We start from the raw sequence: 27,084 nt of genomic DNA, 5'->3' as shown, positions 1-27,084 counted from the left end.
GAGGCCAGACCAGGCCCCTGAATCCAGGGACATGTGTCTAGGGATGTCATGGGAGCTGGACAGGCCTGGGATTTGGGAGGGGAATTTAGGTTAGAGAAGATATTCACCCAGCATGCTGGGTCCAGCCATACTCTCCCCACTGATTCCCCTGTGGCCCCCAGGCCCATCGGAAGAGATCCCTCAACTCCTGAGGATCCCCGTGAGGGAGGGGCTGGCCCTTCTCTGCTGAGCAGTCCTACTGCCTCACAGCTGGTCACCTTGACCCTCTTGCTGTCACTTCCTTCAAGATCTGCCCCCCTCAGAGCCTCGGATGTGAGCAGTGACGTGGTCCAGCCCTGTCACTGCATCACAGAGGAGAGCAATGCTTTGAGAGAAAGCCCAGAGCCGGTGAGATGGAGGGCCAGGCAGTGCAAGGTTGTGAACCTGGACTGGGGACTTAAGCCAGACACAGTTCAAGAGCTAGCCTTGGTCCTTGCTGGCCGAAGAGCTGTGGATCATTGCCTTTGAACACCTCAGTTTCTGTCTCCGTATAATGGGAATAATAATCCCTACTTCCTGGGTTATGTGAGGCTCTAATGCAAAAAAGCATTTATCATGGACCCTGCCCCAGAGTGACCACCATGAGCATAGATGATGGTCAAGGGCCCTCCCCACCCCTCACCCCACCCATTGTGTGTGCCTGGGGACTTAGTGGGCCCTCCACTTCGGGTGCAGAAGGGGATGCTCACTGAGCAAATCTGCCTCCCCTCCAGTCACCCCTGCAGACATCAACTCAGAGCACTCTTGCTGGGAACTGCCCTGTGCTTCCCGCACTCAGGCCCCGGCCAGCAGAACGAACTTGGGTCCCTAGCGCAAGGAGATCCCAGGCCTGCGGCCAGAGTGAACGGTGTAGGCAGAGGCCAGATGCTGTTCCAGGTCAGGGATGGAAGTTGCTGTTCACAAATGGGACGGCCAATGGGAATATGGGCTCGCCTGCACGAGGCATCCTGCTAGGCACTTCACAAATAGGAGCTCAGGCCGTCCTCACAATGGCCCTGGGACTCACTGGTCCTGTGACTAGGTGCTAGCACCTATGACTAAGGACTGTTGCTTGCAATCCCCATTTTACAGAGGAAAGGACAGAGGCAGGGCAGAACCTGGGGAAGGATGAGGTTAGAGGGCTCAGAGATGGGGCCCCAGCAAGGCCAGCGGGAGAGGCCGCCTATGCTGGATCTCTGAGACCACCTCCCCTAGATCGAGCCCCTCCACCCCAGCCAAGGGTCCATCCTGTTGGCAATGAAGCTTGGCTCTGCCTCTCCCACAGTCTCATAGTTGGGCTACAGAACAAGTGCAGTTAAATGTTCATCCTAGAACCTGGGCGGTGGGGGCAGGAGTGGTCCTTGGACAGTTATTTGAACTTCGGTTTGAAAATTTTCATCGTACAATGTTGGGGAGAAAACACGCACAATCCCCATCCCACCAAATGCCCCTTCTCCACAGCTCCTCCCCTCCATTCCTGCCTTTTCTCCTCCCACCCCCCACCCCCGCCCAGGAATTTGCTTTATGAGAAGCAAGTGGCCAGAAGGATTTCCCTGCCCTCTGACTCAGGAAATCAATCCTGAGATGCTGAGAGAGTAGGGAGACTGGGAAAACTCCTGCTGGAAGACAGGGCTCTGAGCTAGGGGTTGGCGGGGTTCGGGAGCTGGGGTTCTGTTGGGAGCTTGGCTGTGGTGGGGGACACCTGCCATGTTCTTCAGTCCCCACAAGCGCCCTGCGTGGACCAATGACACCAACATCATCCTTGCTCTATGGATGAGACAAGGAAACTAGCAGCTGCCTAAGGGTGACAGTGACTGAGGACAGGAGGGTGGTGACTTCAGGGCCAGCAGCCCAAGGTCAAGGATGAGCCCTGTTCCGAGCCCCAGAACCCAAAGTCCCCTGTGTTTGGGGGGTTCAATTCTGCTGGAAAGGACAGAGGTCTTGCTAGGGGGAAAGGGGAGGTCTCCAAGCTCCAGCTCAGTGCTCTCTGGTGGGCGTGGAGTGGGGGAGAAACAGAATGGGCTGAACTTGAACCTGAGCAGGAAGAACTTGAGCTAGGTGCCGCTGCCCTTGGCCAGATCTTGAGTGTGCTCCCCTGCTTACTAGGGCCTCCCCAGGATTCCGCAGGCGTCTTTCATAAAGCTACAAATATGGCACCTGGTGAAATCGCCCATGTGTGTAATATATACCTCTGGGATACATTGAAAACATCCTCCAAATAGCCAGCCTTGCTGCTATTTAAAACGGATTCATGTCACACCCCATAGATTTCATCTCCGCAGAAATGGCACCTATCATGGGCCTGAACACATTTGCTCTATTGCCACATAAACTACAATGGCGTGGAGGGGCTGAGCCTGCCTCCCACAGCAGCTGCGGAGAGGCGACCCAGCACGGCTGCCTCCAGCCAGGAAACCCCAGGCACAGGGAGGAGAGCCCACAGGGGACTGACGGCCTAGGAGGACAATCAGAAAGCTGGAGCCACTGAGAAGCAGCCAATCAAGGCGTGAACCCAAAGTTGAACTGCTTGGGGGGGGGGGCGCGGATTTGGGGATTTGAGGTCCTTTGACTCAGCACAGAGAGCGGGAATCTCCAGAGAGTTCTACCCTTGGCCTGTCTGCTGGGCCTGGAGCAGCCAGATTGAGCCTCACTAATTCCCCTGGGTCTTGCTCTCCCTGCCAGTAATAATCTCCAGCGTTCACTGAGCACCTACTGTGGACCAAGTCCTTGGTGCACAGACCACAACCACCGAGTGGGTTTTATTACCCCTAACTTCGGCGTGAACAGACTCACAAAAGTCAAAGAGCGGTTCTCACGTTGAGCTTGCATTAGAATCTCCCTGAAGGCTTCAGATGGCTGGACCCTCCCCCCTTCACCCCCACCCCTCCACCCCCGCCACCGCCCCTAGTTCTGATGCAGCAGGTCTGGAAGCCGGCTCGGGAATTTGCACAAGCTCCGGGGAAGGCCGATGCTGCTGGTCCACGCTGAGAGCCACCAGGGGAAAGGTATAGTCTATCATTTTGCACCAGAATACACATCCAGGTCCAACACTAAAACCTGTGGCCTGGCCGCCCCACCACCCCCTTTGAGTGTGCGAGTGTGCGAGTGTGCGTGCGTGCGAGCGCGCACACGCAGGATTTTATTTCTCTATCAGCAGTCACCGGTGTTGGATCCTGCTCTGCCCAGCCTCGCTGATTCTCCGCCTCACAAGCTGCACCCCCCTTCCGGCACACGCCCCTCCCGCCCCGCTCCCCCAGAGCAGTCAGCCAGAGCCTCCAGTTGGGGTTGTTAATTTTATCTTCCACCGCTGCGAAAACACAACAGCTGGCAGGGGAGGGGCGAGGCAGGTGAACGGGGCGCTGCCAGCCAGCTCCCGCCCAGGGGAAGGCGGGTGGATGGATGATGCCTGCAGCCGCCGGAAGTTCACCGGTGACCCTGTCCACTCAGAAGCCCCCCCTCCCCCCGCCCCAGCCAACTCCGGGCAGGGAGAATCCCAGGCAGTGCCTGCCCACACGGGCAACGACCTAGACCCAGGTCCGTCACCACCGCATCAGCCCACGGACTCCCACCCACTGTCAAGTTGGAGGGGGCGGTGGGTGGGCTCGGCAGCTGCCGCATAGCAGGGCCTTTGCAGCCCATATAAGCACAGACGCTGCGTTTATCTCTCTTGTCACTGATGGCGGCTCCATTTGGGGACTTTTTGTCAGGTTTTTTTTCCCTTGGCTGCTGTTACTACTCAGTTCAATATTTAATTTTCCCATAAACCAAAGTGTTGTGCTTTTCCCCTCTCTTTTTTTTTTTTGCTGGAGTCCCCCCTCCTGCGGGTGGAGTCTGCTTCCCCTGGGGTTTCTGCTAGGAGGAAGGGTCTTGCGGGGGGGGCAGAGAGTTCAGCCCCTTCCAAATGGGGCAGGGATTGGAGGGCACCGTGCTTGGGTCCCATCCCCCACGCATTCACTCATTCACATGGAACATATTTACTGAGCAAATCCTTGTGTGTCCGGTGCTTGGGATGGACCATAGATAGGAGGCTCCCCTTCCCTCCTGGCGCTCACATTCTAGTGCGGGTGTCAGAGAAAAAGACCAGATGCAAACCAGTATATGAAATAATTGAACATTATGACAGGCTTTGTGAAGAAATAGCAAAGAGCTGTGACAGAGAATAAATGGGGGGCCCAGCTTAGATCAGGAGGTGATACTTGAGCTGTTAGTTGATAGATGAGCAAGACCCAACCATGCAAAAAGCTGAGCAGAAAGCAGCAACATATGCAAAGGCCCTGGGGTTTGAAGGAGCTTAGGATGTTCATGGACCAGATTCTCAGTGTGTGTGGAGCATGGTAACAGAGAAGGTGGCCTTGGTCAAGGCAAGGCAGGGTCCATAGTATTATAAGGTCTCATGGGATTCCTTTCCACAAACAGGCTGTGCGCTTGCCCATGCTGAGACAAAAGAAGGAAAGAAGGAAACAGGAATTAAACTTGAACTCATGTGTGTCAGGCCTGCACTAGCTGAGGTTAGGTGGAAGAAAAACAAAGCTCCACACTTCAGGGAGCACAGTCTCATGGAGAAACAGATGTGGACCCAGGACCGAATGACAAGCACCAGTGTGAAAGACAAAAGCAGAATGCTCTGGCCATCCAGAGGATAAGCCCTAACCCAGTCTTGCAAAGTCCTAGAAGACTGCCTGGAGGAGGCAGCACCTGAGGACAGTCCTAAAGGAAGAGGCAGAGTTAATCCACAGAAGGACTGGTTTGTGCAGGGCACAGGGGAGGGGAGCGAGGTGCAGGAGGAACCTTGGGCAGCTCAGTGTGGCTGGAGCAGGGTAGCTTCCTAGAGGGCTGCCTGGAGGAGGTGCTCCTTTGAGCGGCAACTTATAGATGTGGTAGAGAGGATGGAAAGAAACTGAAATGGGGGACCCCCTCCAAAAAAGGGAAGAATTTAAAACAGGGAACATAGAGGGACTCAGGCACAGACATATCTATATTGTGGGTGGCTCTTTTTTTTTTTTTCTTTCAAGATATGGTATAATGACTGGTTGCTGATTGAAAGGAAGGCAGTCAATAGAGCAGGCATGCTGAGAGCAAAGAATGGATTTTTGCAAATAATATAATTTTGAACTTGTCTTTTTCCTCCCCCACCCCTCCCCAAATCTAATCGGTTACCACCCCATGATAAATGATAGAGCTGGAGTGTGTTCAGAACCGTCACACTGTGGGACCCAGGGAATAGGAGAGGTGATCCCCTCCTCTAGACACTGGCCCCTCCTGGAAGAGAAAGAAGCTCCCTCAGCCCAGGGAGGGGTGTAGGCAGTAGAAGGGTCGTATCCATAATCCTTTCCCTTTGTACAGAACGTTGATGTCCTTATGGAAGGTTTATGTCCGTTTTCTCTCTTGCTTCTCTCTAGCCTGGAAGTGGAAAAGTTAACAGGGTATGTTTTATTGAACCCACTTGACAGGTAGGAAGACTGGCGCCTGGTGGGTCAGCGGACTTACCCATGATTCCATGGGCTGTTGGTCCAGAGCCTGCGCTGGACCTTTGGTGTGACTCTGTCTGAGCCGGTCCTCCGGCAGGGGCCGGGGAGGACCTCACGGGTGGGGAGGGAATTGCCCTCCAGTAGCTGCAGTTCGACAGAGGCCTGCTGCGGTTTGTGTAAGAACAGGTTCGTATTCCCAAATTCCAAAGGCCACAGGGTGATTTACAGAGCCAAGAACCATCATAATACCTTCAAAGTGAGTTACGATGACCGAAACAAAGTCCTGCTTTCAAGATAAAAGACAGGCAATATTTCAGAGTTAATTTCATAAGACCAATCACCCGACCATTACCTCGCTGTGTCGATGTGAACTGTCAAGAATAAAATAACCGTAGGCCCTCCCTCCCCTGGCGGCCCAAGGAATGGGGCAGCAGAGGGTGGCTGTGGCCGTGGCCATGGCTGCGGATGAGGCAGCCGGGAAGCTGCCTTACCTTTCCTGACGCTAGACAAAATCTGTCCAGGGAACTTCTCGCTGCAGTCCTCTGTGCTTAAGACCAAGTCAAACAAAACTGGGAAGTTGGCTGACTTGACGTGGGATCCGGGGATTCAGGGGCGTTTTCTGGGGGTGGTCTCTGATCATGGACATGTAGAGCCGGGGGGCTTCTGCTGGTCCAGGGCTGGCCGTGTGTCTGGAAGTGGCTTGTCAGTTCTGAAGCTCTGCTCAAGGCTAGATTCTCAGCCCCATGGACCCATCCCCTCCTGATCCAATGATGCCTGCTCCGTGGCTCATCCCCTGAGGATGGTCCTTTCAGGGAAATATTGCTGGTGGGCAACCCCCTCCTTGCCACCCAGGAGAACATTGCACCGGCGTCTGAAGAGACATTCCCAGGGTTCACAGCAACGGGACACTCGTGGTGGGGGCACTGGACTTGTTGCAGAGAGTGGGGGAGAGAGACACCCGCAAGGCAGGGTTCTATGTGGATTCTTTGCCATTCTATGCCCCATGGCTCACAGCCCAGTGGCCTGCTTTATCCTGCTGTTTCTGCAGCCCAGCTTGGACCTCGGGATTGTTCTCGTCTAGGAAGTTGCATGGAATTTATGCCTGTGCCAGCGGCTGACCCCCTGCCTTGGACTGGACCCTGTTCCCAGGGCCACACATCCATAACAGGCATGGGGAACAGAGCAGGGTGCTTGCTTTGACTTTGGTCAAAGAATGTAAGAAGGATGGGTATGGGGATGAGCATGGAGATGGGGTTGGGGAGACAGAGTGAGGATGGACATGAAGATGGGAAGGGGCACACATGGGTATAGGAGCAGATGTGGCAATGGGGTGGAGGTGGAGAGGGGGGCAGGGAAGAGGAGGCAGCCAGAGGCAGGAGGGCTGGAGACAGGAAGGGGAGGAGGAAGGAGGAGAGGATGATGTGATGTGTGGAAGGAAGCATCCGTAAACAGCCAGGGGCTCCCAGGTGTAGACAGCTCCCTGGCTGCCTGCGCTCGGAGCCCTCCACCAGGAGACAGGAGGCGAGATGCAGAGTGACATTTTCCCGGGACACAGCGACTGAGGACTATGTTGGTGGGGTGAGTGTGGGAAGCCGGGGCTGTCCATGCGGATATTAGCAGCTCTGCTGTGTCATTGTCCATACAACTGAGATCTGTTATTGTCTTATGAGCTTGATTAGCTGTACATTTTGCTAAGACCTGCTCAGAAAAATAACGAGGGACAGGAACACATCTCCCAATCAGGGTCTGTCTGTGTGGGCGGCCTGCGTGACGTGGGTACAGATCTCCAGAATGGTGATAAGTCCATGCGCGTGCATGTGTGTGCGCACGTGCATGTTGGGGGGCAGGGGGGTACCTATGCTCTGCAAAGAACCTCGGCCAGAATTCAGAAGACCCAAGTGCCAGTCTAGGCTCTGCTACTGACTTACAGTGTGACTGTAGGCAAACCTCTCCCTCTCTCTGACCTCAGTCTACTGACCTATAAAATGGAAGGTCTAGACTGGTGTGATCCAGTAGAAACATCATACAAGCCACATATGTAAGTTTTCTAATCACCACAAGGAGAAAAGCATGTAAAGGTGAATTAAATTTAATAACATATTTATTAAGTCCAGTAGAGCCCAAACATAGTTTCAGCATATCAAATGTATATTGAAATTTATATTTCAATATAAAATATTAGTGATGCATTTAACATTCTTTTGACAATGGGCTTCCAAATTTAGTGCGTATTTCATGCTTACACAGAAGAACTCAAAAAACCCAAATTTCAAGGGCTCAACAGCCACATGGGGTGAGCTGACTACTATGTTGGAAGGTGTGCAGCTGGGGTATCTTCTGGTCTTCTCACTGAACTGTGAACACCCCAAAGGCAGAGACCTTTCATTCTCCGGGCCAGTAGCAAGGAGCCTCAGGAAAGCACGTTAGTAAATTACTCTGCTAATTGGCGCCCCTGACATGTATTGGTTGCCCTTTCAAAACACCTTCCATCCAATCATCACAGGTACCCTGTAATTCCATTTCACGGATAAGGACATTGAAGTTCAGAGAGGTTAAACCACTCGCCCGAGATCACACAGCACATACGTGGTACAGCTGCTCCTTGAACTCTGGGTAGTCTGATTTACAGCCCATGCTTTTAACCCCTGCCCTGCGCCACCTCCCGGGTAACTGTGATACAGATCGTAATGAACTCCGCTACACTGCACGGCCAGGCATCCTGGAAGCATCCTGCCGTCTCCTCCTCAAAGCGGTTCTATAAGGAAGGTTCTAAGGGTGTGGATGAAAGGAGAAAGAATGAGTGACACTGAAGGTGGCCATGCCCTTTCTGAGCCTGTAGGAGTCTTGCAGGGTACACTTAACACCTGCACAAACACCCAGAGGTTCATGCCACAGTTCTCACTGGCACGGTCCCTTTGTCACGGGAGTAGCTGATGTAAGTAAAGCCAACCACGGGAGAGCCCCTGAGGGATCTGCATCACAAAGCATCTATGAAGGCTGAGCTGTGCCACTAAATGAGCGTTCCTGGTGGCTCGGATGGGCATACTTAGGGCTAAAGGTAGATACAAACTCCTTTCTTCTTTTCAAAGACCGAGGTAGCACAACCTCATGTCAGAGCTGGGGTGCTTGGGTTCAGATCCTGGCTCTGTGAACCCCTGGGCAATTTCCTTCACTTTTTAAGTTTGCCATCTATAAAATGGGAATAAATAAACCCGCATTTTAGGCTGATGGGGAGGGTGGAATGAATTCACCCACACTAAGGGCTGAGAACAGCCCCTGGCTCATCGTGTTGGCCAGTCGCCGGTTTTTGCTGTGGGGACCCAGGTATTTTGCTGGAGTTTGAGAAGTTAGATTGCAGAATCTGGGACTTCTGGCTAATGGATGTGTTCCGGTGTGCGTTTCCCCTCTCCGAATTCCTACCCCACTTACCATCTGTTTCCTACAATCTTACACTTAATTACAATTCTGTATCTATTGTTCTCCCGTTGTTTCCCGTTCGTTCATTCAGCTTCCCTTGCCAACAGAGCAGCACGTGGCAGCTGCCTGAATGAATGGATGGCTCCTACCTGGCTTCATTTCACTAGACCTTAAAATAGAGTGGCCGGGCGGCTGTCACTAGCCCCCTCCCCCAACCCCAGCCTGTGGGCTTCTCGTCACCGTGTTTCATCGCTGCGCGCCCACAGCAGGCGCCTGGCACCATGCCCAGCACCGAGTAGGTATCCGGAAATATTTATCAAACTTAATTAAACTTAACTAGAGTGAAAACCCCCTGCAGGAAGGAAAGACCTATGGTAATTCTTTCTCTCTGCTTCCCCCCCCCCCCGCCCCCGCCGCTGCTCTTGACCCAAGGATGGATAAGCCAACGTGGATAGGCTTGCACAACTGAAGTTCTCAGATTCTAGCTCCTACCCTGGCTGAACATAAGGGGCTGGGGAAACCATTGTGGGACTCCTAAGAAGAGGAGATCCCGACCCTGTGCTGAGCCCTTTACACATCTAGTAACTCACTCATCCTTCATGGACGTCTGCCCAGTCTGACTCCTATTTTGCGAATTGGGAAACTGAGGCTTACAGTTTGGGTAACTTGCCCAAGGACATGGAGGTGTGGTGACATCTGGGATTCAGACCCAGGAGCTCCTGATGGCTCCATCTGTGGAGCTCACAGTGCCCTGGAGCTCTGGCTTTGTCATACCAGCCAGTGGTGGCCGGCAGGGGGACGGGACCAGCCAAAATAAGCCAACTTCCAAAAGGAAAGGAAAGCAGCAGCTTGGCCTTAAATGTCTCTCCAAGTCATGTACTCTCTGCTGCCCTCAGCCTGCTCTAAATGGCCAGCCTGTCTAGCCTGAATCACCGTCTGTGTTTTCAGTCTCCAAGATGCAATTCAGATCATGTCACTGCTCCTGCCTAAAACCCTTCCATGGCTCCCCACTGCTCTCAGGATAAGTGAAAAAAACTGATAACCAGTGGTGTGCTGGGAAACCCCCTTTCTGGGAGCTGGGGCAGGGGAAGGAAACACACAAAAAGCCTTATTTGTGGTGGCTGCCAATTTCCGTGGTGTAAAGACACCTGCTGTGGCTGATTTCAGGCTACCAGCAGTCCAACAACTGCTTGACAACAGTCCTGAAAATGGCACATTGAGATCTCATGAGCTGGTAGGACCGAGCCCCAGCACAGCACCGCAAGCACTAACCGATCATCAGTGGCGCTATCCCCCACCCTGCACATCTCCCAGGCCCCCTGGACACCACATCCTCCGGTCCCCAGCTCCTTGCATGGCACCCCCAGCCGCTGCCCCGGGCTGCCTCCCACCACCCCCTGCCCTGGGCCAACATGCTGCAGACCTCTGCATGTGCAGTTCCCTCCACCTGCCACACTTGTCCTCCAGCTGCTCTTGCTTCCTCAGATCACAGCACGATGTCACTCCCTCAGGCTCGGGCAGGAACCCCTTTATACCTGTTCTACCTCCCGGTAGCTGATGCACTTTGCTCATTTAACTGCATGGTCCACATTTAACCTTCACGAGCAGGCTGTCCGCCCCAGGAGGCAGAGCCCTTGCCTGTGTGCCCAGCCTGGACATCGTTCCCACTAGAGTTGATGCCAATGGCACCGCTGGAGTCGAGCAACTTCCTCCCCTTCCTGCTCCCAGTCCCCACTCCGGGACCTGGCCCATCGTAGGTCGTCTGCGAACTCTTCCCAAATCTTCCATTAAACCTCTGTCTCGCTGTGCTTCCCTCTTGGGTAGCTCCCCCCACCTCCATCGAAGTGGTGGCCGCGGACATGCCAGCCCCCTTCAGCCGCTACCAAGCCCAGAACTTCACACTGGTCTGCATCGTGTCCGGAGGGAAACCAGCGCCCACAGTGAGTACCCATGGAGTGCCCAGTCCCTCCCCAGCCCCTGCTGGACCACCCTTCTCGGTGACTTGTCCAGCTGGCCATGTCACCACAGTGCCCACTTTGCAGAATAAAGGGAGAGGGTGTGGTCTCCATAAGTTAACTCTGCACCATCCGCCCAGGTCTGAACCCGTCCACTCTGACCCCCTTGCCCCAGGTGTCCATGTGTCTGCCTTGCTCCCAAGTTCCCGGCACAGACAGCCCCATTTTTTCTGGACTCTCGAATTCCAGAACTACACATGCATCTTTAGAGGAGCTCGGCATCGAGCACACTCCTGCCCCAGTTACTACTGAGCAGGATGGAGACAAATGAGACCCAGAGAGGGGAAAGGACATGTCCCGAGTCACCCACAGTGCTCTTGACAGACATGGGACTCAAGTTCATGGCCTCCAGCTCCAAGTCCACTGTGGAGAAAGAGGGGCAGGAGGAAGGACAGAAGGAGGGAAGAAAGGACAGAAGGAAGACGAGAGAGAATCCCTGTTTGGTCCAACTCTGTATTAGACTCAACCTAACTGCTTCAAAATCTTTTGGCCCAGCTCACGAGTCATTGTCATGGCCACTTCGAGGGGTGAGGGGTACTAAGCTGGAGAACTGGGTTCTAGCCCCAGCCCTGCCACATGCACTGAATGACCTTGAGCAGAAACCTCTGCCCCTCAGGTTCTGCAAGGAGGTTTAGGAAGGGGATAACATTAAAATTTTCAGCTTTAAAAAATATTTATTTATTTATTTGAGAGAGAGGGTGTTGGTGAGCAGGGCAAAGGAAGAAGGAGAGAGAGACTCCCAGCTGAGTGCAAAGCCCAACACGAGGCTTGATCTCAAGACCCTGAGCTCTTGAACTGAACTGGACTGAGCCCCCCAGGAGCCACCAGATTTTGAGATTTTTAGAAGCAACAGGACCTATTTGGTCTTGATGAGATACAGGAAGCCTCATGTAGAAAACATTTAAAAGTGAAGGAAGGGCAAGTTGCCCTTATTGACCTCTGAAGCACCTGTGTGGAACCCTTAGGGTTCCCTGAACCCATACTGGGAACCCGTGGGCTGCCTGATTTCAAGGCCTCCTCCAAGAGAATTGTATAACACTCTCGCCCCTATGAGTTTCATACATCACTAGGATCAATGAGGGGCCGGCGCTGGAGTGGAGGATGGGTAGGGTTAGAGTTCAAGGTGGGGAGACAAGGCATTCTAGACCCCGATCTTTCTCACAGGTATAATGTAGTGGAGTGACCTGGGGGCCCAGGCTAACTTGAGTCCAGGACCCGGGTGCAGATAGACCCAGCTCCGTAGGGCAGGGCAGAAAAAAGGTGCAGAGAGACCCAAGACAGGGAAAGAGGCAGGTGCACCTAGGCGCAGGTAGAGCAGTAGGCAGGGATGGGGAGACAAGCCTTTGGTGGCGCCCATATGCTGCCACCTTGTAGTCCCAAGGAAACAGATTTTAAAAAAGGCAATTTTAAACCCACTGATTGGTGAGAGCAGGATTTGGCCCCCAAGTTTCCCCCTTTGGAACCCAAAAGAGGTCTGGCCTCCCTATAATCAGACAAGCTGGTCTTTTTCTCCAAAGAACAACTTCTTTTCCAGAGGATACAAAGAAAGGTTCCTTACAGCCTCGGGGCTGCAGGAAGACTCCCCACCCCCGCCCCTGCCTGCTCCTGCCATTTAAGATACGGCAATAAAATACTCAATTTCACATATCTATGTAGTTGAATACAGATATAGTTGTTAAAGACATCTTTCTCTCTCTACACACACACACATAGGGTCCTTAATTCCCTACATTCCAGGCATCTCACATTTGCCTGGGATGTCAGAACTTAAAAGAATTCTTTGGTATAAATTACAAATCTGCTTTTGAAGCACTTTTCAAAAAAAAGAAAGAAAGAAAGAAAGAAAGAAAGAAAGAAAGAAAGAAAGAAAGATCCAAAGCAGGTTGTTACGTGCATATGGGATTCTTTGTTGGAGCTATAAACTCTGAGAGGTTCTCCCTGTCCCACATTTCATCCCCCACCTCTCCCTCCTGCCTGGCCCACAACACACTCCCTCTCCCCTCAGCCACAGTCCCCCCACTTCTCCTTCCCTCCTCACCCCTAACCCCCCACTTCTTCTTCCTGCCTCTACCGCAGTCCCCCTCCCTTCTCCCTCCCCCAACCCCCCTCCTCTCTTTCTCAGCATCTTCCTCCCTCCCCTCACCTGCACCAGCATCCCCAGAAAGCTGCTTCCTGCTCTCCTCTCTCCCTGTCTCCCATCGATTTATTTATCTGATTTATTAAAGAAATACACCCAATCCCCACAGGCCTCTGGGCGCCTGTACCAAAATAAAAAGACAGCAAATTAAATTAAATGCCGCCTCTCTGAACTTGAATTCCCCATTAGCAGAGAAAGCGAGCAGACTCAGGCTTTAGTCTCATCCCCACACCCCGCTCCCACCCACACATGCACCTGTTTCCTTCCTTCTGGTCCAAACCTCCAAAAGGCGCCCACGCTGAGATCCTTTCCTCTTCATTCTTAATCCGAAGGCTCCTTTACTCTCTGGTGACCACCCACTTTCTCCCTCTTCCGCAGGCTGTCCCCAAGTGGGCAGGGGCGGGCTGCCTGGAGCCCAGGTGGCTGCTGCGGGCCCCTGTTTTGGGACACCATGTCACTTAACCATCCAACAGCCCTGACCAAGGAGTCTGTGCTCTTATTCCCCTTTACAAGCAAGGAACTTGGGGGCTCAGAGAGGCTCACCTGCTGGTAAAGGAGATGCCCTCAACCTCGGCCGCCAGGGGCTGTGTGTCCCCATGGACCTGAGCTGACTCGTGCCGGGGGTGCCGGAGGGAACTGGAGGAGGAGGCCTCGAAAGAACTGGCATTCTGTGGCTGGTTCCTCTGAGAAGCCATGGGGAGGTCGAGGTCATTCCCACCCAGTCTCTCCCACACCCTCCTTGCAATTTCAGGTTTATTTCAAACGCGATGGAGAACCCATCGAGGCTGTGCCCCTGTCCGAGCCACCGGCTGCAAGCTCTGGCCCCCTCCAGGACAGCAGGCCCTTCCGCAGCCTCCTGCACCGCGACCTGGATGACACCAAGATGCAGAGGTCACTGTCCCTGCTGGACGCCGAGAACCGGGGTGGGCGTCCCTATACAGAGCGCCCCGCCCGCAGCCTGACCCCGGACCCCAGCATCCTCTTCCAGCCTACCACGGAGAACGTCCCAGAGACGGTGGTGAGCCGCGAGTTCCCGCGCTGGGTCCACAGCAACGAGCCCATCTACTTCCTGCGCCACAGCCACGCCCCCGGCAGTGACGGCACCGTGGAGGTGCGCGCCCTGCTCACCTGGGCGCTCAACCCGCAGATCGACAACGAGGCCCTCTTCAGCTGTGAGGTCAAGCACCCAGCGCTGTCGATGCCCATGCAGGCAGAGGTCACGCTGGGTAAGACGTGGTGGGCGCCGTGCTGCCGGCCCCCCTGCAGAGCTGGGTGGCGGGGAGCCTGGGCGCGGGGTCCTTGGCTGGCAGGATGTTGGGGGGAGGTAGAGCAAACAGGCGGCAGGCACAGAGATCAGAGCTGGGGTTCTGAAGATTATTTATTTATTTATTTATTTGAGAGAGAGCATGAGTGAGAGAGATCGGGTGGCTGGGGGGAGACACAGACTCCCCGCTGAGCAGGGAGCCCCATGCGGGGATCGATCCCAGGATCCCGGGATCATGACCTGAGCTGAAGGCAGATGCTTAACCGACTGAGCCACCCAGATGCCTCCAGAATCTTCAGAAGTTCCTGGGCTGGATTGGGGAACATGGTGAGGGGTCCCAGGGAAATCGGGGAAATTTGCGGGAACGCAAGAGGTCGGGGGTTTGGTCGGTCAGGATTAAGAATATAGAGAGTCAGAGAAGTTTGCTGAACCTGTGATTGCTCAAGGTAAGCAGACAAGGTTTGGGAGGTGGACATTGTGGCCCCGTAGTCTCGCTGGTAGCCTTTCACTGTGCCTCCTCACGCACCCACTGTGGTGGGCCACGGTCCTGAGCCCTGTTCGCTTGTCATTCCATGGAGACTTCATGAGCAGCCCCTACAGACAGCCCCAGTGCTAGACGCTGGGACCTTGTCAGCCCGGAGCCCACCCCCACTGCTCTCTCTGGACCCTCTGTGCTTCCCATTGTTCTTTCTCGCCTTCAAACCTCCCTGCCCTCCAGACAGAACCTGCCCCAGGCAGGGAAGCACAGCAGCCGTAACTCTTTCTTGGGCAGCTTTTCCCAAGAAAGCCGTCCCCAGGTCCTCTTGCCCAAGCTTTGGCTTCCTGGGACAGTGCTTTGCCCTACCCCCACCGAGAGCGAGAAAGCCCAGACAAGGACTCCAGAGCAGCCCAAGGGATGAGCTTGCAGTTCATATCTCCTACCTCCGTGATGGTGAGGAGGGGGTGCTGCTGCACTCCTGCCCCACCCCCTTCCCACCTGCACCCCACGCCCGAATAAAGCATTCACCTGCTCTGTCCTTGATCCCACACGGTTCTCTTGATGGGAACCCCCACCCATCATCAGAGCAAGGCCAAGGCCCACCAACAGACAAGGGGCGTGCACGAGCATGGCTGTGCCCCCCAGGGAAGTGGGAAGTGGGGGACACAGCAGGGCCACGAGGTACAGTGGTTGAGTAGAAATCCCGGGCTGGCTTCCCATCCACCCTTAGCTGCTGCCTGTTGGGGTGACCTCAGGCCTCATGTCCCTGAGCATCAGTTTTCTGACCTATTGAATGGAGTGAGTAATTGGGACCTCATAAATGACAGGGGCCCGGGTCTATACAAGATGATTTCTGCACAAGGTCTCCTTGCGCCTGTGCAGTGAGCCTCTGGGACAGTGAGAGATGGCGTCCTCATTCCCATGTCATAAGTGAGGGGAACCAGCCTTGGAGTACCTCCCCTTATGTCACCCAGCCGGGTCTGATCCCAGGCTCACCTTTGCTGCTGCCCTCTACTGCCCACCTGCTGGGCCTGTGGTGAGGACCCTCAGAGCCAGTAGGCGTAACCTGTGCAGAAAGCTCTGAACCAGAGGGGTCCCAAGGGAGCAGAGGGACCCCTGCATTCTGACCTTGGCTGGAAGACAGTGGAAGGGGCAGGGAGATGACCTTGGGGCACAGAATCCAACCATCTGATTGGAACTTTGAAGGTCAGGCCGGGAAAGATCAGACCATGCTTCTCCATGAGCCCTCCTGTTCCCTCTGCTGGAACGTCCTCCCCAGCTCAAATGCCACTCCCCACAAGAAGACATGCATGGTGGTCCCAGAACCCATCTCAGTAGGTGGCAACTACCTTCTTCCCATCAATGGAGCCAGAACCCTTGTAGTCACCCGCTTCTCCCGCTCTTTTCTCCTACCCCACGTCCAAGCCAGTACCAAGCCCTGGCAGTCCCATCCGAGAACCTGTCCCACATCTGCCACTTCTCTCGGTTTCCTCTCCAACCACCCAACCCAAGCGCCATCAGTCCCCATCCGCATTCTTACAGTAGCCCCCAGACTGGTCTTTCTGCTCCCACTCTTGTCCTTTTCTGTTCTTTGTCCTGATTGATCTACTTAAAATATAAGTCAGATCATGACACAGATACACACCCACCCCTGACCCTCCAATAGTGGACAGATAGATTGATAGAACAGAATAGAGTCCAGAAATAGACCCACATAAAGAGAGTCCATTGATTTTTGACGAAAGTCCCCAGGCTGTTGAATAGGGAAAGAGAAGTCTTTTTAACAGACAGCCCTGAACCACCGGAGAAGCTTAAGGACAAAATGACCCCAGTCCCCTACCTCACATGCATGCGAGAATTAATTTGAGATGAATCCCAGGCCTAAATGTGAAACCCAACAACATAAAGGTTTTAAAAAGCAAAACATGGAAATATAGCTTCGTGATGTTGAGGTAGGCAGGGATTCCTTTAAAAGGTCACAAGAGGCACCAAATGAAAAATTGAAAACGACTGAATTATCCTGAGTCAAAATTCAGAGCTTCTGCTCATAAAAAGGCACCTTTAGAAACATGAAAAGGCAAATAGCAGACCAGGAGAAAATATTCTCAAAACAGATAAATGACAAAGGACTGGCATCCAGAATATATGAAGAACTACTACGATCAGTTATGACAAGACAGCTCAATTTAAAAAAAGAATACATTAAAAAAATAATAAAAATTTTAAAAAAGAACACATGCAGAGGACCAATAAGCATATTAAAAGGTGTATAATATCATTAATCACCAGGAAAATGAAGATTAAGGCCTCAATGAGATACACTATGTCACAGCGACTTAGAATGGCTAGTGTTGGAAAAGCCAGTGACAGCGAGTGCCGGCATGTTCCCACTCTTCTTTCTCGAACTTGAACCTCCCTGCCCAGCGCAGGGACAGAACAGGCAGAACCGTCTGGTTCTGCGTTCCCAGTGTTGCTGCTGGGAATATAAAAGAGTACCATGACATTGGACTCTTAGAGGTTGCTTACCAAGAGAAAAAAAAACACCCCCACTTTATGACCCAGTAGTCCCACTCCTGATTACCCAAGAGAAATGGAAACATATATCCACAAAGATCCGGACGTGAATGTTTGCAGCCACTTTATTCATCACAACAGCAACCATAAAAACCGGAAGTAAACCAAACGTCCATAATTAGGAAGATGGGTGAACCGATTTGTGGTACATTTGTACCGTGAACTACTTCTGGTCGATACAAATGAAACCCTGTTATAGGCAATAATGGGGACAGAGCTCAAAAACATTATCCCAGGCGAAACGAGCCAGACAGAAGAGTACGTACTGCATGATTCCACTTCTGTAATAAATGTCTGGGACATAAAACCTCTGGTGATAGAAATCAAAACAGTTTCCCTGTGGGAGATGGAAGGAGGCATAAAGGAACCTTCTGGAGGGATGAGAACATTCTAGAGTTTGGGATGGTGGTTACTTAGGTGTTCACATTAAGATTCATCACACTGTGTTCTTAAGAAGAGTGTATTGCCCCATAAGACTGCCACTATATTTAAAACCAAATCTCAGCGGTGTTCACCCATTACTCCCCTCTGCTCCATCTATCCAGCCACGGGGTCCCCTTCCCTCTCCTGTGGATACGCCCAGCTCAGGCCCACCTCTGTGACTTTGCACTGGCTTTCCCTTCTGCCTAGCATAGTCTTGCCCCAGATAGTCTCAAGCCCTCTGCTCAGAAGGTCTTTCCTTGAACACCCAATCTCAAACAGCCTCTTCCTCCTGGCCCCATCAATTCCTTGTGTGGCATTATTTCCTGGTATCACATTTATCTCAACCTACAGGTGTGTTATGTGTTTCATTATTCGCTGGATCCCCCACTGGAATTTAAAGTCCATGTGGGCAGGTTCTATACCTGCCTTGTTCGCATGGTGCAAGGCTCAAAACAATCCCTAACATGTTACTTAGTAAGCACCTGTTTAATAATTAATTCATAATTTCCTGGGTTGTTGGGAAGATTAAACAAGGTGAATACACACAAAGTGCTTAGCATAGTGACAGGGTAAGTACTCAGTCAATATCAGCTACTGTTATTATTCATCATTGTATCCCCTGCATTGCCCTGCATCGTAATTGACACAGATTTGGTGTACAGTAAAGAACTATATGTAAAGAGCAGATGAATGAATGAGTGGGTGAGTGGAATGGTAGGTTTATGGGTAGGTTTGTGATGGTTGGATGGATGGATAAGTGATAGATGGATGAGTGGATGAGTAGATGGGCTAGATGGCTGGATGGGTGTGTGAGTGAGTGGGTAGGTAGGTAGATCAATGGTTGGATGGGTAGATGTGTGGATGAATGGACGGATGGATGATTGGGTGGATGGATGGGGGGGCTAGATGGGTGGATGGTTGAGTGGGTGGGTGGATGGATGGATGGATGAGTGGATGGATGGATGGATGAGTGGATGGATGAATGGATGGATGGATAGATGGATGAGTGGATGGATGGATGGATGGATGGATGGATGGATGGATAGATGGATGAGTGGATGGATGGATGGATGGATGGATGGATGGATGGATGGATGAGTGGATGGATGAATGGATGGATGGATAGATGGATGAGTGGATGGATGGATGAGTGGGTAGGTGAGTGGATGGATAGATGGATGGATAAGTGGGTGGGTGGGTTGATGGATGGATGAATGGATGGGTGGATGGATGGGTGGATGGATGGATGCATGCATGGATGGATGGGTGGGTGGATGGATGGATGCATACATGGATGGATGGGTGGGTGGATGAATGGGTGAGTGTATGAATGGGTGGAGGGATGAATGGGTAAGTGGACCGATGGATGAGTGGGTCGGTGGGTGGGTGGGTAGATGGATGTTTTAGTGAACACCCAGAATTCCTGGAAAAGCCTACAGGGACTTTTCCAAGAGATTTCACAAGGCTGTGGTAATGCTCTGGAGAGGTAAGAAGGGCAGCTTACATAATCAGGCTCTTTTGCCCTCCTCTGGGCAGATGCATGCCACTTTACATTTCATATCATAGCCTCCTATCTGTCCCCCATTATTATTTTCAGAGCAACTCCTCAAATAGTGTAATATCCTATTCTCCCCGCTCACAGGTAAGGAGACTGAGGCCCAACAATTTGAACTAACACATCCAAGTCAGGCCATCAGAGAGCAGAAGGCCAGGCCCCAACCTTGGGTCTCGGGACCCCTCCTCTTTCTGGAGATCAGGAAAAGTCCAGGGGCTGAGAACATTCCTTTTGGACCCTCTCAGTGCTGTGTTTTAGGAGCAGGTGGTGGGGGGAGGGGGCAGGATTCAGTTTCCAGGAGCTTCTGGTGACTTTCAGGGTTGGGGGGAGGGGTGAGGGCAGCAGCAGCGGGCCTGGCTTGTGGAAGCAGCCTTCGATAGGTTGTGGGGTTGGGGGCGGGGCTGTTGCAGGGGCCCACCTGCCGCAAAGGCACTGGTAGTTGCATTGGCTGCCAGGATGGAGCTCAGAGGGAGGGAGGACCAGACCCCTCTCCTGCCCCCCCCCCCCGCTGTCCCTTTGGGTCAGCTCTGCATGGGAGCCCTTGGGAGCAGGCAGCTCAGAAGGCCAGGGAGGGAGCAAACTGACCTGCACAGGAAAGGGGTTCACACCTCCTCAGGCGGGGGGTGCCCTTGTGCGCTCTCTGCTGGATGCCCAGTGCCATCCCAGAGGGACACAGAGAGCAGACGAAACAACTCAGGGCCACATCTCCCTGTGCGGGGCTTGCACCCGCAAACTCACTTCACAGCCCCTGAGGGTCAAAAAAGAACGGGAGGAAGCTTCTTGACCCCCATCCCAGGCCCCGCCAGGCTTTGGTTTCCTTACAGGGACAATCCAGAGGTTGGGAAGTTCTAGGAGGTGCTGCGCAAGGCCTGGTGCACAGTAGGCTCCCGGCCAAGGCCGATGTCAGCCCTGCACACCACGGCCCCCCGGACCACCAGCACAGTGGGGCGGGCGGCTGTGGGGGGTGTGTGCAGAGGTCGCTCTTACTGTTGTCATTGTACAGCTGTAAAAAGCAAGTGCAGTGACTGGCCCAAGGCCACACACCCTAGACCAGAACCTGCCCAGGGATCCCAGGAGCCAGCGCTCCTTTCTCCCCTCCGTGGGCAGAGATGGTAGCTGAAGCCTTCCCTGTGCTACCCCCTCTTCCCACCCATGCTTCCCTCAGCCCCCATGTGGCACTTCAGATGCCTGGCTCGTGGTTTAATTAATAGTCCTTTAGTTTCGTTCTCCCAGAATGAACTTGGCAGTGCCTGGGGGACCACCCACATCGGCTGGCTGCTTGGATTTCTGCTAGGAGAGCCCAGTGGGAAGGAGAGGCTGGGGAGGAGGCAAGGCCAGGCCAGGTGGGGGCGATCCCAGGCCAGCCCCAGGGCCTGGGACAAAGCTTTTCTCCTGCTCCTTCCCCTGGAAGATGTTCACTAAGAAGGCACAGAGTGGAGCGTGGCCTTCTGCGCCCTTCCTCCAGCCCAGGAAGCCCCAGCCCCCACAGCCCCTGAACTTCGGCCTCGGCCCCGGCCCCAGGTCCTGGCTGTTCCTTCCCCGGAACCCTTCTCCTGAGTTTCGTGTCTCCACTGAAATGTCAGCACCTGGGAAGGGACTCTGGCCACCACTCACCCTCGGTGCGACTGCAGAACTCTCACGTTTTCGTGCCTTCTGTCTACGTGCTTGTTTGCACATGGACTGTCTGCCCTACAGAAGCCTATGGCCCCGGCCAGCAGGTGCTCCCGGCTCCACCCAGAGTCAGGCATGGGAGTGGCTCAGGAATGACCTGTTGAACAACTGAAGGCATGAATCTGGGAGAAAGAGCCCCAGGAAGCATGGGAATTAGCTCCATGGGTGACCTTGGCTAAGCCCCTTTTAAAACCCGTGTGCCTCGGTTTCCCAATCTGAACCCAAGGGGACAGGCTCCGAGGCCCCAGCGGCTGCCCCAGCAGCTCTCTTAGCCCTGCTTTTCTCTTGGGCACCGGATAGCAAGGACCCTGGGTGTCATGCCCTCCGGCTCAAGCTATAAAGGACCTTGAAAGAAGTGAAACAAGAATGGGAGGAAAAGGGGAAGACAAAGGCCCACGGAAGGAAATATTCCCTACACACCTGTCTACCTCCCCTGCCACTTCCAACCTAGGGATTTCAGAAAACCCCACTGGGCAGATTACCTAGTAGAAGGAGCCCTGGAGCAGAGGGGAGGAGAGCTGAGTTTTGTCCTGGCTCCTCCTCACTGTGTGACCTTTGGCAAGTCACTTGCCCTCTCTGGGCGTAGTGAACCCAGCTGGGCAGGGGACAGGAACAGCAGAGTTCCCGCCTCACCAGGGTTTAGTGCAGGTGGGAGTTTGGGGTGCCTCGAGCAGTCAAGGCTGTGGAAATAGTCGCTCCCCCCTCATTCGCAGCTGAGTCGTTTCTGAGGTAGACTTCTTTTGAGACATCCCTGACTCCACTGTCCACTGGGCTTCTCTGCCTTGACCCTGGTCACACTGGCTTGTGTCTGTCTTTCATCCATACTGAGAGTGAACCCCACAAGATGTGGTGTTCTGGGTACCGCTGAATGCCCAGCTCTCGGACAGGCTCTGACTGACTGCAGGGGTGCAGGGACTGAGTATGAATGGACAGGCACTGGTTCTGTGGCAGCTGATCCCAAGGACACTCACCACTGGACTAGAACTTCCTCTTCCATTTTCCCTGAGCCTCCTTTCCTTGCTCAGTCTCCCCTTCCCCGTACCTAAGTACACCTCTCTGACCTGGCCTTCTTCTCCTTACAGTTGCCCCCAAAGGACCCAAAATCATGATGACGCCCAGCAGAGCCCGGGTCGGGGACACAGTGAGGATTCTGGTCCATGGATTTCAGGTCGGCCTCTCCCTGAGCATCTGGGAGGCTGGTGGGAGGGGGTACGGGTGCCAGTGGGCACAAGCCTCCCAGGCAGCATCTCCAAGAGCCTTCCCTTGACCTTCAGCACTTCCAGCAGGCCTCAGTGTCCTGGCCTGTGGGGCAAAATCGGCCTTGATGAGGAATGGCAAGATGTGCGTGCATTTTGCTCTCCCATCCAGAGCTCACAGCAGACACAGCTCATGGACCCTGACTGTCTGTTGAGTCCTAGAGTCATTCTCTTCCTGGTGTCCCGGGGCAGCCACTCCCAACCCATGGGATGGCCCTGTGTTTCCATCCCTGGCCACGCCAGGCCTCTGACCCCTTCCTGCACTGGCAGAATGGGTCCTCCTGTGACCTGACTCCCGCCCCGTCCTGACCCATACAGAATGAAGTCTTCCCGGAGCCCATGTTCACATGGACACGGGTTGGAAGCCGCCTCCTGGATGGCAGCACCGAGTTTGATGGGAAGGAGCTGGTGTTGGAGCGGGTTCCCGCCGAGCTCAACGGCTCCATGTACCGCTGCACGGCCCAGAACCCCCTGGGCTCCACTGACACACACACCCGGCTCATTGTTTTTGGTACGCCGCCCTGACTGGGGATCAGAAGGACGACCAGGGGCAGCCCTGGCCGGAGCTATCCCAGGGAAGAGGGAGCATCAAGGGCTGGGATCCCCTAAATTGGGCCCAAGAGGATGCCCTATGCGAAATACTAGAGTTCTGGGCTGGAAACCAGAGAGCTCTGAGTTCAAATCCCAGACCCAGCACTTCCTTGCTGGGCAACCGTGGGCAAGCTGCTTAACCTCCCTCAGTTTCTGCATCTGTAGAACCCACTGAGGCTTTCAATTGTACCGAGAGCTCGCACGTGATGCCACATGGTGGGGGCTGGGTACCGGGGAGCTCTTTTACCAAGTTCTTTTTTTTTTTTTTAAGGTTTTATTTATTTATTTGACAGAGAGACAGAGAGTGATCACAAGTAGGCAGAGAGGCAGGCAGACAGAGAGGGGGAAGCAGGCTCCCTGCTTAGCAGAGATCCCGATGTAGGGCTTGATCCCAGGACCCTGAGATCATGACCTGAGCTGAAAGCAGAGGCTTAACCCACTGAGCCACCCAGGTGCCCCCTTACCAAGTTCTGAATGCTGCCCCCATCTGCTTCTCTTCCTGTTCTTTCCAACAGAAAACCCAAATATTGCAAGAGGAACAGAGGACTCCAATGGTAAGTCCTCACTCTCAGAGCTGTTTGCCTGAAAGCGAGTGAGTTGCAAGGCTCCAGGATGCCCTGGTTCCCCAGCCGCCCCTTCGCATCCCTTTGCCTTTCTTTGGAGCCTCAGGCAGGCGACTGTCCTCCAGTTCAGCAGTCTGGGTCAAAGGCGGTCAGGAGTGGGTACTGAGGCAATAAGGGGGGACTCAGAACCCCAAACCAGCCAGTGGGGATTTCCAGGGACCTAGTGTGCCCCCTTCCCTCCCCAGCACTGTTATCCACAATGAACTCCAGCTCTCTTAGCTCAGAGAACTTAGTGCTCTGTCCCCAAGAGGATGTGTCCAGAATTGACCATAGGGTTGTGCCTGCTCCCCTGCCAGGCTCGGGACCACTCCATAGGGCAGTCAGGTGCCCCGGCTGGAGACTCTGATATGTCATGGAGCTGCCACCCCATGGCACCCAGACCCTGCTCCCCAGCCCACCAGCCCTCCCCTCCTCACACTGAGCCCACCGCACATTTCACAATGGAGGTCCCTGCACCTGGTCCCCACTGGATGATCCCATGGCCACCAGGCTCAGCCCAGCAGCCCTGGGACAGAGAAGGGGTCACACCCATTTTGGTGCGACAGGTGGCAGAACTGGGATTTGAACCCAGTACATCCTGTTGCTGAATCCAGACTCTGTGGGGGCCCTTTGAAGCTCTGCCATTTGGGGATCCACACCCTGCCACACCCACCCGGGTCGGTGGCCCTGACCCTGACCCTCCTCCATGCCGCCCAACCCAGGTTCCGCTTCTGGCCCTCCTGGCGTCCGGCTCACCTTGGTGCTCGCCCTGACAGTGGTCCTGGAGCTGACGTGAACGCTCGGCCCCCAGTCCTGCCACTCCACCCAGCACTGACATCTCTGCGATCGGTTTTCATTTCTTTTCTAAACTATTTCCAGTCTGTTCTTAGTCTCTTTCTGTCTGTGTCTTGGCTTCTTCAGTCAGTTTAATTAAAACAGAACAATTTTCCCCACCTTTGTCTATGGCTCTGAATTCTTCATTTATTGGGTGACCACAGCTGTTGGGACGGGCACTGGGGAGGGGTGAGGAGCACTGACTTGGGAGAGTCAACCCCCAGGGCTGTGGAGCACTGACTTGGGAGAGAGATTCATTCCACTGGGGTAGGGGAGGCAGGTCAGAGGAAGCGAAAGAGAACAGATGCCAGATAGATGCCAGAAGCCAGAAGAGAGGTTGACCAGGCAGAGAATGGAGGAGAACATTCTAGACAGAGGGAACGGAATGAGCAAAAGCTTAGAGGGAGGACAATTTACCATGTCCTGCGGGGATAGACAAGAAGTTATATCAGTGCTTCCCAAAGTACATGAATTGATTTGACAAATATTTATGAAGCAGGTGCCATGGGTCAAGGAGCATGACGAACACGGCAGGTTAATGAGGAACACGACGTGTGGCTCTGGTAGTTGCCAGTTGCCACAGTCCTGCTGCATAACAAACATCCCCAAACCACCAACAATGGCAGCTTTTTATTATTTCCATTATGCAGCTGGTCTGAGCCAGGTTGAACTGATTAAGGCTGGGCTCCCTCTCGCATCTGCAGTCAGCTGGAGGCTGTCTGGACTAGGGTCACCTTCCCTGGGATGACTCAGCTCTGCCTCATCTCATTCATCATCCTCCAGCAGTCCAGCCCATGGAAAGCAGAGGAGCAAGAGAGAGAGCCAAAGCATACAGGCCCCTTGGGGTCCAGGGGAACCTACTGTACTCCTGTCCCTTCTACTGATTTTGTTCACCAGTGGAAGTCGTAAGGCCAGCCCAGCTTTAAGGGGTAGAGAAATAGAGTGGACATTTTTTTAAAAGATTTTATCTGTTTAGTTATTTAGGAAGAGAGAGTGCACATGCAGAGGGAGGGGCAGAGGGAGAGGGAGAGAATCTCACGCAGACTCCACATCAAGCTCGGACCCTGACTCAGGGCTCCACCCCATGACCCTGAGCTGAAAAATGTGAAGTCACATTGCATAATGTGTGGACATAAGTGAGGAGGCAGAGTTAGAGCCATTTTGGCCACCTATGTGGTCCATTCATTCAATAAATATTTGCATGCCTGTGTGTTGCAGGTGGATAGTGTTGTCGAAGCAGATGATTTTCAAGTGTTGGGGGCTCTCAGATGTTCATCAGTATAAACATCTGGGCCAAATCAGCAGGTGACAACCACACAGTGCCACCAGCCTCCTCATCCTACTTCCTTCTTCTCCAAAGCTCTGTTCTGTCTCACTGGAGCCACCGGCCCCCTCTGCTGCCTGAAGCTTCTGTCACACGATGCCTTTGCCTGTTTTCTGGAAGGAATAAGAAAAAAAGATTTGTTCCCTCTCTTTGCCTTAATAGAGGGAAGCCCATGTAGGCATGAAATTGGAATTGCTTTGCCCTATTAACGGTGCAGTCATTGGGCTCCACTGACCCCTGATGTGCATTAATATCTCAGCAGCAAGTGGATGAAGTACATAAAGTGGCCGGGGACACGCCCGAAGAAAGCCAGCTGAGTGCCCTGGGGGATGGGCTGGCCGCCCGCTCTGGACTCCGAATCTGAGGACTCAGTGGCCCTGAGCAGACTGGAAATAGTGCTTTGTTCAACCTGGGATTGAAGGGAGGGAAGGAGGATGTGTAGGGCAGAGCCCAGCCTCAGAGGGCAGATGGATCCTCCATTTCTTTATCTGCTCCTCTCATCACTCATTTGACAGATCTGAGCATCCCCCTGGCCCGGGCTGATGCCAGGCGGGGAGATGCAGATCGTGCCATCAAAGAGCTCCCAGTCCATCTGGAATGACAGACTGAGGGGGAAAGGACTACAGTCCCACGTAGTATGTGTTGGAATAAATAGATGAGAGAGCATGGTGGGGTCAGAGAAGGAAAGAGAGATCGTTCTCACTGGGGAAGGTCAGGGGAGGCCTCTAAGAGGTGGTGACATTGCAACCAGGCTTCGAAGGATAAGAAGTCCATTCCGCAAATTTCAGTTTAGCCGCAGGTCCTTCCGGGCCCCTGAGCTGTCTCTCAAGCACCAAACGGGACAGGTCACTGGGAAGCAGAAGGCTGCAAGGTGGCTTTGTGTCTCCTGAGCGCATCTGTCTTAGAAAGGGCAAGACCGGCAGACATATGGCTGCTGATCAGGGCCTGACCACAGATTTCCTGACCTCTGGAAGCCCCAGCTCTGCCCACTGCTCTTCCCAGCTACAAATGAGTTCTGATCCCCATGCACCGTCCACAGGCGTTTCCTCCCCGACCCCGGCCCCATGGTGTTCCGGTTTTACAGAGGACCCTCAGGCTGGTCGGCTGTTTCCTCAGCCCTGTGCCCATGATGCCCACTGATCCCTGGACCCGGAAGACCACCTGCTGGGCCTCAAGGGGGCCACTCCCATCCCCCATCCCCAACCTATGGGCCAAGCAGGCAGTCCACCTCCTCCTGCTGGGGCTCTCAGAGCTGGGCTTGTCACTAGGAAGTGCCATGGCTACCATTTGCTGTCTCGAATGGGACCACCGTTCTCTGGCCTGGGTTCTCAAGTTGAGAACAGCTCAGGTCCCCTCCACCATCCCTCAGGTCACAGGACATGAGGGAGGCCCATGACATTCACCCCAGTGCTGCCCCTTCCAGGAAGGATGGTCTGTGCCAGTTCTGTGGGTGGCCC

General features: G+C 53.8%; 1 protein-coding gene across 1 annotated transcript in view; it reads left to right on the top strand.

Annotated features, from left to right (window-relative positions):
- IGSF21 (immunoglobin superfamily member 21) overlaps positions 1-24,415 on the top strand; it is a 234,600-nt gene extending 210,185 nt beyond the window's left edge. The window contains exons 5-10 of the mRNA XM_047728755.1: positions 10,728-10,843; positions 13,807-14,281; positions 22,103-22,188; positions 22,595-22,787; positions 23,383-23,421; positions 24,192-24,415. Of these exons, the coding sequence (XP_047584711.1) occupies positions 10,728-10,843; positions 13,807-14,281; positions 22,103-22,188; positions 22,595-22,787; positions 23,383-23,421; positions 24,192-24,265 (983 nt within the window). The 3' untranslated portion in view covers positions 24,266-24,415. The remainder of the gene's footprint in view (positions 1-10,727; positions 10,844-13,806; positions 14,282-22,102; positions 22,189-22,594; positions 22,788-23,382; positions 23,422-24,191) is intronic.
- Positions 24,416-27,084: the final 2,669 nt, after the last annotated feature.

The sequence above is a fragment of the Lutra lutra genome, chromosome 4 (genome assembly GCF_902655055.1).
Source record: "Lutra lutra chromosome 4, mLutLut1.2, whole genome shotgun sequence".
In the NCBI taxonomy this organism is placed as follows: domain Eukaryota; kingdom Metazoa; phylum Chordata; class Mammalia; order Carnivora; family Mustelidae; genus Lutra; species Lutra lutra.
This window is presented reverse-complemented; position numbering and strand designations above follow the sequence as displayed.